The sequence below is a fragment of the Nomascus leucogenys genome, chromosome 22a, assembly GCF_006542625.1.
Source record: "Nomascus leucogenys isolate Asia chromosome 22a, Asia_NLE_v1, whole genome shotgun sequence".
NCBI lineage: Eukaryota > Metazoa > Chordata > Mammalia > Primates > Hylobatidae > Nomascus > Nomascus leucogenys.
In genome coordinates, this window is record NC_044402.1 from 101,570,661 (window position 1) to 101,585,247 (window position 14,587).

Sequence of the window (14,587 nt, forward strand, 5' to 3'; positions counted from 1 at the left end):
TTTCGGTGAGTGGAGATCTCTCCATTGCACTCCAGCCTAGGTGACAGAGCAAGACTCCATCTCAAAAAAAAAAAAAAAGTGGCGGGGCGCGGTGGCTCACGCTTGTAATCCCAGCGCTTTGGGAGGCCGAGGCGGGCGGATCACGAGGTCAGGAGATCGAGACCACGGTGAAACCCTGTCTCTACTAAAAAATACAAAAAATTAGCCGGGTGTGGTGGCGGGCGCCTGTAGTCCCAGCTACTTGGAGAGGCTGAGGCAGGAGAATGGCGTGAACCCGGGAGGCGGAGCTTGCAGTGAGCCGAGATCGTGCCACTGCACTCCAGCCTAGGGGACAGAGCGAGACTCAGTCTCAAAAAAAAAAAAGTTATTTGTTTATTTGCATGTGGACATAAGAAAGGGTTAACATGGCCGACAACTATTTCATGAGCTTTTTGGCTTTATTTGAAAAGTGAAGTGTGTTTGGGGAAGGAGATGGTTAGGAAAATAGATGCTCCCCTTTTTGACTTACCAAGGAAACGGAGATCCAAAGGAAAGCCTGGAGCGCTTCGTGGCTTCCACGGGTTCATTTCTAGGAAGCTTTTGCTTTACCTGGGGAAACCCCAAGCTCAACAGTGAGGAAGTTGTAAATTAGCCTTTAGGAGACGCTGTTTGTCAAAGTTATCTTAACTCTGGAAAAGGGGAGGGAAAAAGGCAGATAAGCAGTGACGACATCAGCAGGAAATTAATATCAGGCTACCCAATCCTGAAGATTCAGTTTTCACTTAAACAACCAGCAAGTCTTGAAGTCTCTTCCCAAGCAAATGGGAGTTTCTTTGGACCTTGGAGCACACAGAGGATTCTACTTTCTTTAAAACTTTGTTTTCAGGCAATATCCCTGAGAACCGTTTACCTCCAGAGGATTGGTGGAGCTTGATCTGAAGGTATGTAATTAACAACACTTTTTAACCCAGAGTCTCATGCTTGGATCTTTTCCTTTGCTTCATGGCTTCATGTTGTAGAAACTTGCAAAAACTTGTCAGCAATGGCACTATTTTTTCTTAGATTTCCTTGTCATGCCTGGGAAAACAAAAGTTAAAAAATCCGGAAGCCTCCAACATAGCCTTTTACCGGGGCAGAAATATGTTAGCTCACAGAGACAAAGTTTGGTAGACTCACTAAAACTAGAGATTAGAATTGTCAAACCACAAGGCAAATGCAAGATGCGGTAGAATAGAAAGGTGTCTCCAATAAACCACTCATTTGACCTCAGGGCTAGTAGCAGGGAAGATCCCCTGGATTATCACATTAAAAATGACATTTTTTGTTTCTTTTAACACCAAAAGTAATGTGTATGCTCACATATGTGTAAAATTTGAGAAATTCAATTGGAAGCCCAGAAGGAAATTTGTATTATCTATAGTTATGTCACCTCGATACAACCACTGTTTGTTATGGAGGTTTTGATTTTTGCTGTCTTCCTTCCTTCCTTCCTTTATTTATTTATTTATTTGAGATGGAGTCTCACTCTTTCACCCTCCAGCACTCAGGCTGGAGTGCAGTGGCACAATCTTGGCTTACTGCAACTTCCACCTCCCAGGTTGAAGCAATCCTCCCATCTCAGCTTCCTATGGAGCTGGGACCACAGGCATACACCACCAAGCCCAGCTAATTTTTGTATTTTTTGTAGAGACGGGGTTTCACCGTGTTGCCCAGGCTTGTCCTGAATTCCTGGCCTCAAGTGATCTACCTGCCTCGGTCTCCTGAAGTGCTTCTCTGATTATAATGAAATTTAGCATACAGAATACCATAGTTCATAGACTAGTCAGATGGAAACTGACTCATGTAATTTTTATCTTCCTTCGCTGATTTGAGCAACTCTTGTCTAAAACCACCCTTTCCTTCTGAGGTCTAGGAGGTTTTTTGTTGTTGTTTTGTTTTTGAGGCAGGGTCTCGCTCTGTCACCCAGGGTGGAGTGCAGTGGCACTCACTGGAACCTCCATCCCCGGGGCTCAAATGATCCTTCTGCTTCAGCCCACTGAGTAGTTGAGACCACAGGCGTGCACCAACATGCCTGGCTAATTTTTGTATTTTTTGTAGAGATGGGGTTTTACCACGTTGCCCAGTCTGGTCTTGAACTCCTGGCCTCAAGTGATCCACCCGCCTTGGCTTCCCAAAGTGCTGGGATTATAGGCGTAAGCCATGACACCCCACCTGTTCCTTCCTTTATAAAGTATTTTCTTGTTTCTAAAGATAGCCAAGTTCTGCATAATGACTACATACCTCAAGTGCTTATAGAATAAATAATATTACAATGAAAATTTTATCACTGCATTGCTCCTCTGATTATGATGAAATTTAGTATAGAGAATAGCGTAGTTTATAAACTGATCAGATGGGAACATTGACTCATGTAATTTGTTTTTTTTTTTTTTAGTGAAAACAAGTTTATTGGAGAAGTAAAGAAACAAAAGAATGGCTACTCCGTAGACAGAGCAGCCGACTCATGTAATTTTTAACTTCCTACACTGATTTGAGCAACTCTTGTCTAAAACCACCCTTTCCTCCTGAGGTCCAGGATATTTTATTTATTTATTTTTCTTTTTGAAACAGGGTCTCACTCTGTCACCCAGGGTGAAGTGCAGTGCATGACTCACTGCAACCTCTGTTCCCCAGGCTCAAATGATCCTTCCACCTTGGCCTCCTGAGTAGTTGGGACCACAGGCATGTGCCATCATGCCCTGATAATTTTTTGTATTTTTAGTAGAGACCAGGTCTCGCCATGTTGCTCAGGCTTGAGGTCTAGGATTATGCCTTCCCTTTCTGTAAGATAAAGGCCTGCCCTCTTACAGGTAGCAGTCTGAAGTTAAGATGTAACACACATACCTCATGGTACCTCGCTGTCTTTGGGTTGATAGATCATGAGGATAACCCTGCCTCCCCCAGATTGCTTTGTGTCTAAAACTTAAAGCATAGATCCAAGTGCTATTTCTGCCACGTGGTGGAAATGAATGTAAGGGCTCCAATCAGGCTACCAGGCTTGAGAGAAATTGTGCTGTGTCCCTCCATCTTAACTTTCTCTCTCTGGGAACATTTTGATTTGGGAGAAATCAAGGTGAATTGAGTTCCAGTATAAGCACCCTCCAAGTTTCCTAAAAAGTAACTTGCAAGTGTTGGGGAAAAGTTTTCTGGGCTGTTGGTTTTTGAAGTAGCCTCGCAGTAATTTTTATTTTTCAGCACTTCTAGGAAAGTCTAATGCCCAGAACGGAGGAGACTGTGGTGAGGGGAGGGCCTGGGAAGTCAGGGGGCCATATGTCCTCACTCTCTAATGCCCTGCCCCACCTCTCTGTCCCTTTCAGGCTGGCCATGAAATCTCAAGGTCAACACTGGTGTTCCAGTTCAGATAAAAACTGTAAAGTGAGCTTTCGTGAGAAGCTTCTGATTATTGATTCAAACCTGGGGGTCCAAGATGTGGAGAACCTCAAGTTTCTCTGCATAGGATTGGTCCCCAACAAGAAGCTGGAGAAGTCCAGCTCAGCCTCGGATGTTTTTGAACATCTCTTGGCAGAGGATCTGCTGAGTGAGGAAGACCCTTTCTTCCTGGCGGAACTCCTCTATATCATACGGCAGAAGAAGCTGCTGCAGCACCTCAGCTGTACCAAAGAGGAAGTGGAGCGACTGCTGCCCACCCGACAAAGGGTCTCTCTGTTTAGGTGAGGATGGGTCTGTGGTGGAGATGGGAGGATCTCCCATCTAGTGTTCATTCTGGCCATTGGGCTTTGAAAGGAAGCTGCAGTTAAGATATTTTGGTTATATACATCCTTGGATGATAAACCGGGAGATTCTAAGCCTCCTTCTCAGCCTCTGATGCTAATGAGATGAGAGTTGGGAGGTCAGCAAAGCTTCAAGACCAAGCTCTGGGCCCAGAGGTGGCTTCCCTTTGTTTTGCTTCTCACTAGCAGTGAAGCCCACCTCGGTGTGGCAGAGCCCGCGTTTTCCCTGCTTGCCAGCTGCCACACGTGCAGATCTTCTCCCTCCTGGGATCCACTAGTCTGTCTACCTGTTTCCCAGGGTCTTGAGAAGAGAGTAATGCATACTTGGAGTGAAATAAGCAAGATGAAAAAAGAGACGTGTTTCTGGGGTAGGGAGGGATGTCATTTATGCCATGTCTAGTTATAGAAATTTCTATATTTTTGGGTGGAAATCCAGAAAGGTAAAAATAGGCATTTTGCCCAAAGAGGTAAAAGTTAGGCATTGGTCTTATCATGGATGACAGCATTTTATTTTTATTTTGAGACAGTGTCTCGCTCTGTCACTCAGGCTGGAGTGAAGTGGCACCATCTCGGCTCACTGCAACCTCCGCTTCCTGGGTTCGAGCGATTCTCCTGCCTCAGCCTCCTGAGTAGCTGGGACTACAGGCACCCACCACCATACCTGGCTAATTTTTGTATTTTTAGTAGAGACGGGGTTTCCAACATGTTGGCCAGGCTGGACTGGAACTCCTAGCCTCAAGTGATCCACGCACCTCGGCCTCCCAAAGTGCTGGGATTACAGGTGTGAGCCACTGTGCCAGGCTGATGACAGTTTAAAATTGTTCACTGACATAGTGTCCACATCAGAGAACCTCATGAAGAGGAGCCTTTGGAGGGTGTTTTATGGTCTGTGCGATTAGAACACATTAAACCTTAGCGGTGGAACTGGCTCCCAGAACCTGAGTTGCCCTTGAGTCAGTGGAAGGAATGATGAATTCCAGAAATCCATATTTCCATTCTGCTGGCTAAACATCTGAGGGACAGTCTCTGACACATAGGGGTGTTAGTATGTGGATGAAATCCTCACTTTTTCTGGTTGTGGATTATATCTCAAAGCTGGGATAGTTTTCTTCCCTTTTCAATATACAACCAACTGTACCTTGGCTGGCCTGGGGTCCGCTCTACCGAGGGCCTATAAAGTAAGCCTGAATTTCTAGATGGAATCAGGAGATGGGAGGGCATGTCAGAATTGTGTTTTATGCCTTTTTTTTTTAATATGCCTTCTTAGTGTGGTGAAAAACAGCACTAGAGTTGGAGTCAGAAGGCCTGCTTCTACTACTTACTGTGTTATCTTTATTTAAACAAGTCACTTAGAAACTGAAAGTTTTCATTTTTTGAACCTATAAATGGGATTAATAGTTGTCTACACATAGAGTTGATCATTCAAATGACAGAAAACATTTATGAAAGCACTTGATTGATTATGGTGTCCTCCACAAGTGTAAGGCTTTATTTGTCATTTCGGGTGTGTGTCTTAGAAACCTGCTCTACGAACTGTCAGAAGGCATTGACTCAGAGAACTTAAAGGACATGATCTTCCTTCTGAAAGACTCGCTTCCCAAAACCGAAATGGTGAGTGGGTCATACAGAATGGGACTGTGTGAGCACTGTCTTAATCAATGATTAGAAAGATGCTGGAAAGGGTTTTTCGGGAGATTGATTTTTTGTGGGAGACAGTATCATACAATGGTTAGGAACATTGGCTTTGGTGCTGGATGAGCCTAGATTCTGGTCCTGATTCTAATTCTAAACCCGTGCTCTGAGGCCAATGATTGAACTTTTCTGAGTCTCTATTTTCTTAGATGTAAAATTGTGGGCAATCATATGACTTCCTTCTAGGACTGTTGGGAGAATTAGCTGAAATAATGTGCATGAAGCATTAGCATGAGGCCAATATTTGGTATAACATGCAGTAAACGCTCACTTCTGTAGGAATCTGCTGGTTTTTTTTTTTTTTTTTTTGAGATGAAGTCTTGCTTTGTCACCCAGGCTGGAGTGCAGTGGCACGATCTTAGCTCACTGCAACTTCCGCCTCCTGGGTTCAAGCCATTCTCCTGCCTCAGCCTCCCTAGTAGCTGGGATTACAGGCATGCACCACCACGCCCAGCTAATTTTTGTATTTTTAGTTGAGACAGGGTTTCACCATGTTAGCCAGGCTGGTCTAGAACTCCTGACTTCAAGTGATCTGCCTGCCTTGGCCTCCCAAAGTGTTGGGATTACAGGTGTGAGCCACCGCACCTGGCCTTGTCCAGCTTTTTCTTTCAAGTGCCTTTTAATGTATAGGTTAGATTTCCTCCCTGCCCCCAAATCTCTTTCTTTTTCTTAAAATGTATCTGTTGAAGAATCTCTGGGCGGTTGGCATGTGGAGTTTCTCACAGGCTGGGTTTTGTGATTGCACACTCGTGGTGCAGTTTGGCGTGTTCCTCTGTCCTCTGCATTTCCTGCAGACTGGCAGCTGAATCCAGAGGCTTCATCAGACTCAGGTCAGATCCGTTTGGCAAGACTATAGGTAGTCTTGTTTTTTCATCAGGAGGTACCTGATTTTCTCTCTCTTTTTCTTTGATATTAGCAACTGTTGATATTCAACCATTTTATATATTGAATTTTGAGGGGTTGCAAAAATGGAGATAATAGATTTTTTTTTTTTTTTTTGAGATGGAGTCTCACTCTTGTCACCCAGGCTGGAGTGCAATGGCACGATCTCAGCTCACTACAACCTCTGCCTCCTGGGTTCAAGCGATTCTCCTGCCTCAGCCTCCCGAGTAGCTGGGATTACAGCAGCCTGCCACTACGCCCGGCTAACTTTTTGTATTTTTAGTAGAGATGGGGTTTCACCATATTGGCTAGGCTGGTCTGGAACTCCTGACTTTAGGTGATCCACCCGCCTCGGCCTCCCAAATTGCTGGGATTACAAGTGTGAGCCACCACACCCAGCCACATATTAGAAATCTATCATTTTGTTTTCCCTTCATCCGTTATTTGGTTACCCAGTGATACAGCTTATATGTAAATCCTTGATTCTTTTCTTTTAGTTATCTAGTTGTTTTTTTTTTTTTTTTTGAGACGGTGTCTCACTTGGTCACCCAGGCTGGAGTGCAGTGGTGTGATCTTGGCTCACTGCAACCTCTGCCTCCCAGGTTCAGGTGATTCTCCTGCCTCAGGCTCCTGAATATCTGGGATTACAAGCATGCACCACCATGGCTGTCTAATTTTTGTATTTTTAGTAGAGATGGCATTTCATTTGGCCAGGCTGGTCTCAAATTCTTGATCTCAAGTGATCTACCTGCCTCAGCCTCCCAAAGTGCTGGGGATTACAGGCGTGAACCACTGTGCTCTGCCTAGTTATCCAGTTTTTAAGTTAATTGGTTTCTTATCATTCTCCGAAGGTGACCCATTACAAAATATATATAAATTTAAACTCATGGATTTAAACATATGTGAGGTGTTTCAATCTATTGCAATTATTATCCTTACTGAAGTTCAAACTGAGGCTGGGCATGGTGGCTCATGCCTGTAATCCCAGCACTTTGGGAGTCTGAGGTGGACAGGTCACTTGAGCCTCAGGAGTTTGAGACTAGACTGGGCAACATGACAAAACCCGGTATCTACAAAAAATACAAAAATTAGCTGGGCGTGGTGGCGTGCACCTGTAGTCCCAGCTCCTCAGGAGGCTGACATGGGAGGATCACTTGAGCCCAGAGAAGTCAAGGCTGCAGTGAGCAATGGCTGTGCCACTGCATTCCAGCCTGGGCAAGAGTGAGACCCTGTCTCAAAAAAAAAAGTTCAATTGTCCCATTTTTTCCCAGGGGATGCATCTTCAGTTTGGTTCCTAAGTCATTTTGACATGACCTTAGTAGTCTTTGATGGCTTCTTTACTCTCTGGCAAAAATATCCCAGGTTCATCTTGTGTATTTTCTGCCCAGTCCTGGAATCTCTCATTTCTCCCCAAAGCCCTGGCTTCTTTTAATGAGAGATGTCATTTCAAGACCACAAACTCGATGCTGGCATGCTCATTGCTTTTGGGTAAATATATATACACACACTACGTATATACACATATGTATACAAACACACACACACACACGATCTAAAGTTTCAGTAATTCTTGGAGAATTTTAAAAATCAGGCGATTTTGTTTTTAGGGAATACTTTTTTATAAAACATTGTAAGGATCTTCTGCTTTTGCCATAAACTGTCAGTGCCCACATTTGCAGTGGTACAAAGCAAGTACCTGCTCAAATGGTAGCATTATACCTTAAATACAGAATTTCTCAAAGTCAGAGGAGATTCCTGTAGTTTGACAAGCACTCCAGGTGGTTTTGATAATATTCTCTCCCAAGTTGGGGCATCTGCTCACAAATTTTCCAGTGTCTATGTTTATACATAAAATGAGACCACTTTTTATTGTTATACCCCATCCTGTGTTAGGGACTCTCTGAACAATATGAGGTGGGAGGTGAGGGATGAGAGAAAGGTCGTTTGTTAAAGCAATCTCTGATATTCGAAACACTGAGTGTCAGTTTTCAAACGAGAAAAGCTAGAAAATGTTTTTTTTTCCCGTTTTGCTTGCACAGGTTCTAGAACTCTACTTGAAGGCATCTGTGGCTACAGAATTATTATTATTATTGTTATTATTTTTAGACAGAGTTTCGCTCTAGTTGCCCAGTCTGGAGTGCAATGGTGCCATCTCGGCTCACTGCAACCTCCGCCTCCTGGGTTCAAGTGATCCTCCTGCCTCAGCCTCCCGAGTAGCTGGGATTACAGGCGCCCACCACCAAACCCAGCTAATTTTTGTATTTTTAGTAGAGGTGGGGTTTCACCATGTTGGCCAGGCTGGTCTTGAACTCCTGACCTCAGGTGATCCACCTGCCTCAGCCTCCCAAAGTGTTGGGATTACAGGTGTGAGCCACTGTGCCTGGCCAGAATTATTTTTAAGGTCAGAAGCATTCCAAACATTTTCCCCCCTACTAAAATAGCTTTTAAATAATCAAACGCACATGTTCATGTGGCCAAATGATCTTGTTTTTCTCAGTACAACAGTAAAAGGAAATGTAACTGTGCTTAGCTGTGGCATGGAATTGTGATATTACCAGGTCAAATTCAGGAAAACCATATTTCCTCTTCGGATTCCAAATGATCTCAGCTTTTTTTTATTGGGGGCGGGGTGGGGAGATCTCATTCTTCGTGTCAGAATTGTGGCTGAGTTACACACCTCAGATAATCTGGGTTGATCCGTATTGGATTTTGCAATCAGATCAGCCTTTGGAAGTGTGTAAAGGACAGTCTCTAAGCAACACAGATGTTTCCACACCAGGGCTCAGTGAGGCTGCATTATCTGCAACTACAATTGCAAAAGACCTTATCACAGAAATAAATTACTTACCCGCCATTGGAAAAGGGCCTGGACACCCCTCAGCCAAAACGGAAAGGTTCTAAATTCTTACAGTCTCTCTGGGGGAACACAAATAACCTTGCCTTTGAGGGGCATTCTGGGCTTTCTCTTTGATAGCTTTCATAGAAATGTAAGCAGTATAGCTGGCCTACACATATCTGAGAGATCTCACAACTGTCAGGAAATCCGTTCTCAGCACAGCAATCAGCATAGAACATTGAGTCTGAAGGAAACCACACCTGAACTTACTCTTTAGCAAACAAGCAAAAAAAGAGCTTTCAGATGTTTGCTGCTAGTATTTACCAGAGTGGTGTTAAACTAATGCCCAGATCCCATTTAAGTATGTGTGTGTGTATGTGTGTGATGTACTAAACATCTAATAAACTTTTAGAAAGTATAATGAATTTCCATAATTGGTTCTGGAATCACATCTTAGCCCTTTATTCCTCCTGGTAGGATGTTGTCAAGACATGAGTTTCTGGCCTGGCAGAGTGGCTCACGCCTGTAATCCCAGCACTTTGGGAGGCCGAGGCAAGCAGATCACCTGAGGTCAGGAGTTTGAGACCAGCCTGGCCAACATGGTGAAACCCGTCTCTGTTAAAAATACAAAAATTAGCTGGATGTGGTGGCATGAGCCTGTAATCCCAGCTACTCAGGAGGCTGAGGCAGGAGAATGGCTTGAATGGAGGTGGAGGTTGCAGTGAGCCGAGATTGCACTACTGCACTCTAGCCTGGGAGACAGAGTGAGAGACTCCATCTCAAAATAATAATAATAATAATAATAATAATAATAATAATAATAGCTGAATTGTGATTTTTTGTTTCAGAAAATTCTTTTTCTTTTAAAATACCAAATATAAAATTCATTCAAAACATTTTCGCCTCATTTCTTTGGTGTCCCTCTTTTGCTGGCTTCCTAATCAGTATCATTTAAAGCTGTGACTTAGAGTTCAGTGGTGAATAACACAGACTTTGGCATCAGATTGTACCAGCTCTGCCATTAATTAGCTTTGTGACCTTGGGCAAGTTACTGGAATTTCTTTGTGCCTCAATTATTTCATCTTTAAAATGGGGATTATAATAGTATCTACTTATTCAGTTGTTGTGCTGTTAATATACAGCAAGCACTGTCCCTGTTGCATAGAGTTATATATATTTGGTATCTGGGATTAATATAGATTGTATACAGATTTGCTTGGTAATGCCTCTTCCCCTACATTCCTGAGCAACTTGAGGGCAGATGCTGTTATATCTTATTTATCAGTGCAAAACCCAGTGCCTACTGGCCATGCAGGTAACATTCGAGTGAGTGGATAATCAATAGGCAAGTAAATGTAACTCTATTGATTCTCTTGTAGACCTCCCTAAGTTTCCTGGCATTTCTAGAAAAACAAGGTAAAATAGATGAAGATGATCTGACATGCCTGGAGGACCTCTGCAAAACGGTTGTACCTAAACTTTTGAGAAACATAGAGAAATACAAAAGAGAGAAAGGTAAGTAGCTTGTAATTGCTAACTTGGACCAGACCGTGGAAATTCGTAAAACAATTGGCCATGCATGATGTTTTGTTTATTTGTTTTGTTGTTTTGTTTTGAGGCAGAGTCTCACTCACTCTGTCACCCAGGCTGGAGTGCAGTGGTGTGATCTTGGCTCACTGAAACCTCTGCCTCCTGGGTTCAAGTGATTCTTCTGCCTCAGCCTCCCGAGTAGCTGGGATTACAGGAGCCTGCCACCATGCCTGGCTAATTTTTGTAATTTTAGTAGAGACAGGGTTTCACCATGTTGGCCAGGCTGGTCTCGAACTCCTGACCTCAAGTGATCCACCCACCTTGGCCTTTCAAAATGCTGGGATTATAGGTGTGAGCCACCATGCCTGGCCCATGCATGATGTTTACTCATCATTCTGATAATATTCTGCTAGGAAAGCCAGAAATCTTCCCCTTTGTTCATTCAACACATATTTGTTGAGTTCATATTTTGTACCAGGCACTGTTTTAGAAGTTGGGGATATAGCAAATGCAGAGCAAAGCTCCTGCCCTCTTGCAACTTATATTCCGGTGCAGGGAAGTAGTTTTAGACAAATGTCTTTTTCTGATTCTAATATGGGAGTGAGAGTATAGGGAATTGTTTTAAATGAAATAACATGGAAAAAAAAGGCAGGATAGCATGGGTGAGAGTGGGGTCTATAGAGTCGGATTGCCAGGACTCCGCTTACTAGTGGTGCAGTGGTACTTTTTTGGCTTTTCTATGTCTCACTTTCCCTATCTGTAAACTGGGCATAATAATTGTACCTACCTCCTAGGTTTTTGTGAGGATTGAATGAGATAATTTCTGTAAAATGCATGTCTGGCATTGAGTAAGCAGTCTATACCTGGGGCTATTATGGGTCTCTCAGAGAGAAAAGTCATGAAGACTTCACATTCTCAGAAACTACTATCAAAGAAGAACTTTATTTTCTTGTGTGTGTGTGTGTGTGTGTGTGTGTGTGTGTGTGTGTGTGTGTTTTAAGTCTGTCTGATAAAGGTAGTTCTGCTGTGATATTTTATACAGGTAGAAGCACAGGGCAAAAGTCAAACCTGGCTGCCTTACCACGTGTCAATACGCTAAATATCTGTGTTTTTCTGAGTTCATTTCTCCACTGTTAAACAAGCACTATACATAAAAACTCATGAGTGTATTCATGAAACTTTTATCCCACACCCTTAATTTAGTTCAGTGAGTGACTCTAGTGTGCAAATTTCTTGGTTGAAAATGAAACTAGCTAAGAGGAAACGTGTGTCTAAGAATTTGGTTAACATAGAATGAGTTGAGGAGCAAAATATACTGTTGTCAAATTGATAAAATCTCAAACAATAAAGTGATGAATAAATGCATAATTTAAGTTATGAAGAATAAAAACAGTTCTTTCTATCATCAAATTATCAAATGAGAAATAAAAAGCAGAAGGTTGATACGGAAAGAATATTTGAAATCCTCACATGAGCTCTGAGTTTTTTTCTAAACACATTGTCATTTTTCTGTAATGTCATATCCCATATAAAGTAAACAGGGCAAATGGTCATATTATTCTGGATATTTAAATTCGAAAGAAGACACACTAGTTTCTATGCAGTTGATTACATTTGCCTCAGTGAGTCTTGAAGACTGAGCTTTGTTTTTTTTTATTTTTATTTTTTGAGATGGAGTCTCACTCTGTTGCCCAGGCTGGAGTGCAGTGGTGTGATCTTAGCTCACTGCAAGCTCCGCCTCCCAGGTTCACACCATTCTCCTGCCTCAGCCTCCCAAGTAGCTGGAACTACAGGCACCTGCCATTACGCCCGGCTAATTTTTGTATTTTTAGTAGAGATGGGGTTTCACCATGTTAGCCAGGATGGTCTCGATCTCCTGACCTCGTGATCTGCCCACCTCAGCCTCCCAAAGTGCTGGGATTACAGGTGTGAGCCACCGTGCCTGGCTTGAGCTTTGTTATTTTTATTTTTAATTTTATTTGAGATGGAGTCTTGCTCTGTCGCCCAGGCTGGAGTGCAGTGGCATGATCTTGGCTCACTGAAACCTCCACCTCCCAAGTTCAAGCAATTCTTCTGCCTCAGCCTCCTGAGTAGCTGGGATTACAGATGCCTGCCACCATGCCCACCTAATTTTTGTATTTTTAGTAGAGACGGGGTTTCAGCACATTGGCCAGGCTGGTCTCGAACTCTTGACCTCAAGTGATCTGTGCGGGGATTACAGGCATGAGCCACTGCGCCTGGCCCAGGACTGAGCTTTGTATCAGCAGAGTTCTGATTTTGATTTTTCTTTTCTACAACCTACCTGTGTGTGATCTCTTTTGGGTGTCAATCATTATTGATATTTTAATATTGACTTTCTTTAGTTCTAAGAGTTTGAGCCTAATTCTGCTGTTAAGATGAAAGACTAAAGGACTGAAAAGAGTAGGTGTGCAGAGTTTAGACTTTTCTGTAAGTGTTTGTGATTCAAAGTCCAAGCTAGGATACTGGCTTTATTTAGGGACCACCTGGCTAACTTTCTAAGTTGTCTTGAGCCTTGGTGTTTGCTTCAGTATTTTTTTTTTTTTTTTTTTTTTGAGACAGGCTCTTACTCTGTCCCCAGGCTGCAGTGCAGTGGGGCAATCTTGGCTCACTGCAACCTCCGCCTCCTGGGTTCAAGCAATTCTCCTGCTACTAGTCAGAAGGTGATTTTTGTTTTTCTGTCTGTGATTTTATTTTCAGCTGCCCAGATAGTGACACCTCCTGTAGACAAGGAAGCCGAGTCGTATCAAGGAGAGGAAGAACTAGTTTCCCAAACAGACTTTAAGACATTCTTGGAAGCCTTACCGGTAGGTTCAGTGGTGTGCTGGTCAATGTTTAACAACTGGCTCCACCCTCCAACCTCCAACCCCCAAAAAAGAAAAAGAGAGAGAGGCCCCGGTTTGTACCATTTACTGTAAATGCTCTCGCCATGGTGATTGCAAGTAAACAACATGATATCAACCAGAGTGCACATTTTCTGAAAATTTAACAATTGGCTGACACTAGCTGACTAGTGAGAGCTAGTTAGTTTGAGTTCTCGCTAGTTAATTTGAGCTGACTCCACACACCCTTGAGTTGCTCTGAAATGGTTCCTCTGTTCTTATCTGTGGGATGCAATTAGAGCCAACTTTAGGGACATATAATCTATGGAGTACAGGGCGCCTGATAGTAATTCCAGAGTTCAAGTACAGAGCTTTGTTTAATGCTCTGCTGTTACTGTTTTGAAATTCTTAATGTATTGAACAAGAGGTTTGCCAAGCATGTAGCTGGCCAACCCAGAGGGCAAGGGTTTCTGGTTTCTGTAGTGCTCAGCTCTGAAAGGATGGGTGGAAGGGGAAACGTTGGGAGAATTTGCAGTCTGTTCTTCACCATGTGATCATGATCCTTGGGAGATATGTGACAGTCTTCCCTGGGATTTGTGGTTCTTCCAGCAGACTTGGGTAATTTCTTTGCCAACATCTGTCAGCATCAATGAAGTTAGCTTGGTCTGGGAAATTTTCTGTTTTTGTTTTCAACTGTGGTAAAATACACATAACAAAATTTGCCGTCTTAATCAACTTCAAGTATACAGTTCAGTAATGTTAAATACCTTCACATTGTTGTGCAGACATTACCACCATCCATCTCCAGAACTTTTTCATCTTCTTTTAGTAAAACTTTGTACCCATTAAACAATAACTTCTCATTTTCTCATTCCCTCCAACCCCTGGAAACCATTCTACTTTCCCTCTCTATAAATTTGACTTTTCAGGGTACCTCATATAAGAAGAACCATACAATATTTGTTCTTTTGTGATTAGCTTATTTCACTTAGTGTAAAGTCTTCAGGGTTCATCCAAGTTGTAGCATATCTCAGAATTTCCTTTTTAAAGGCTGAATA

The 14,587-nt window shown here is 42.9% G+C and overlaps 1 protein-coding gene across 7 annotated transcripts in view; it reads left to right on the plus strand.

The window, feature by feature from the left end:
- The first annotated feature begins 715 nt into the window (after nucleotides 1–715).
- Nucleotides 716–14,587, plus strand: part of CASP10 (caspase 10) — a 51,894-nt gene continuing 38,022 nt past the window's right edge. For all 7 annotated transcript variants that reach the window (XM_030803586.1, XM_012499457.2, XM_030803585.1 and 4 more), the window contains exons 1-5: nucleotides 716–920; nucleotides 3,336–3,689; nucleotides 5,267–5,360; nucleotides 10,539–10,674; nucleotides 13,408–13,514. In XM_030803586.1, the coding sequence (XP_030659446.1) occupies nucleotides 3,343–3,689; nucleotides 5,267–5,360; nucleotides 10,539–10,674; nucleotides 13,408–13,514 (684 nt within the window). In that variant the 5' untranslated portion in view covers nucleotides 716–920; nucleotides 3,336–3,342. The remainder of the gene's footprint in view (nucleotides 921–3,335; nucleotides 3,690–5,266; nucleotides 5,361–10,538; nucleotides 10,675–13,407; nucleotides 13,515–14,587) is intronic.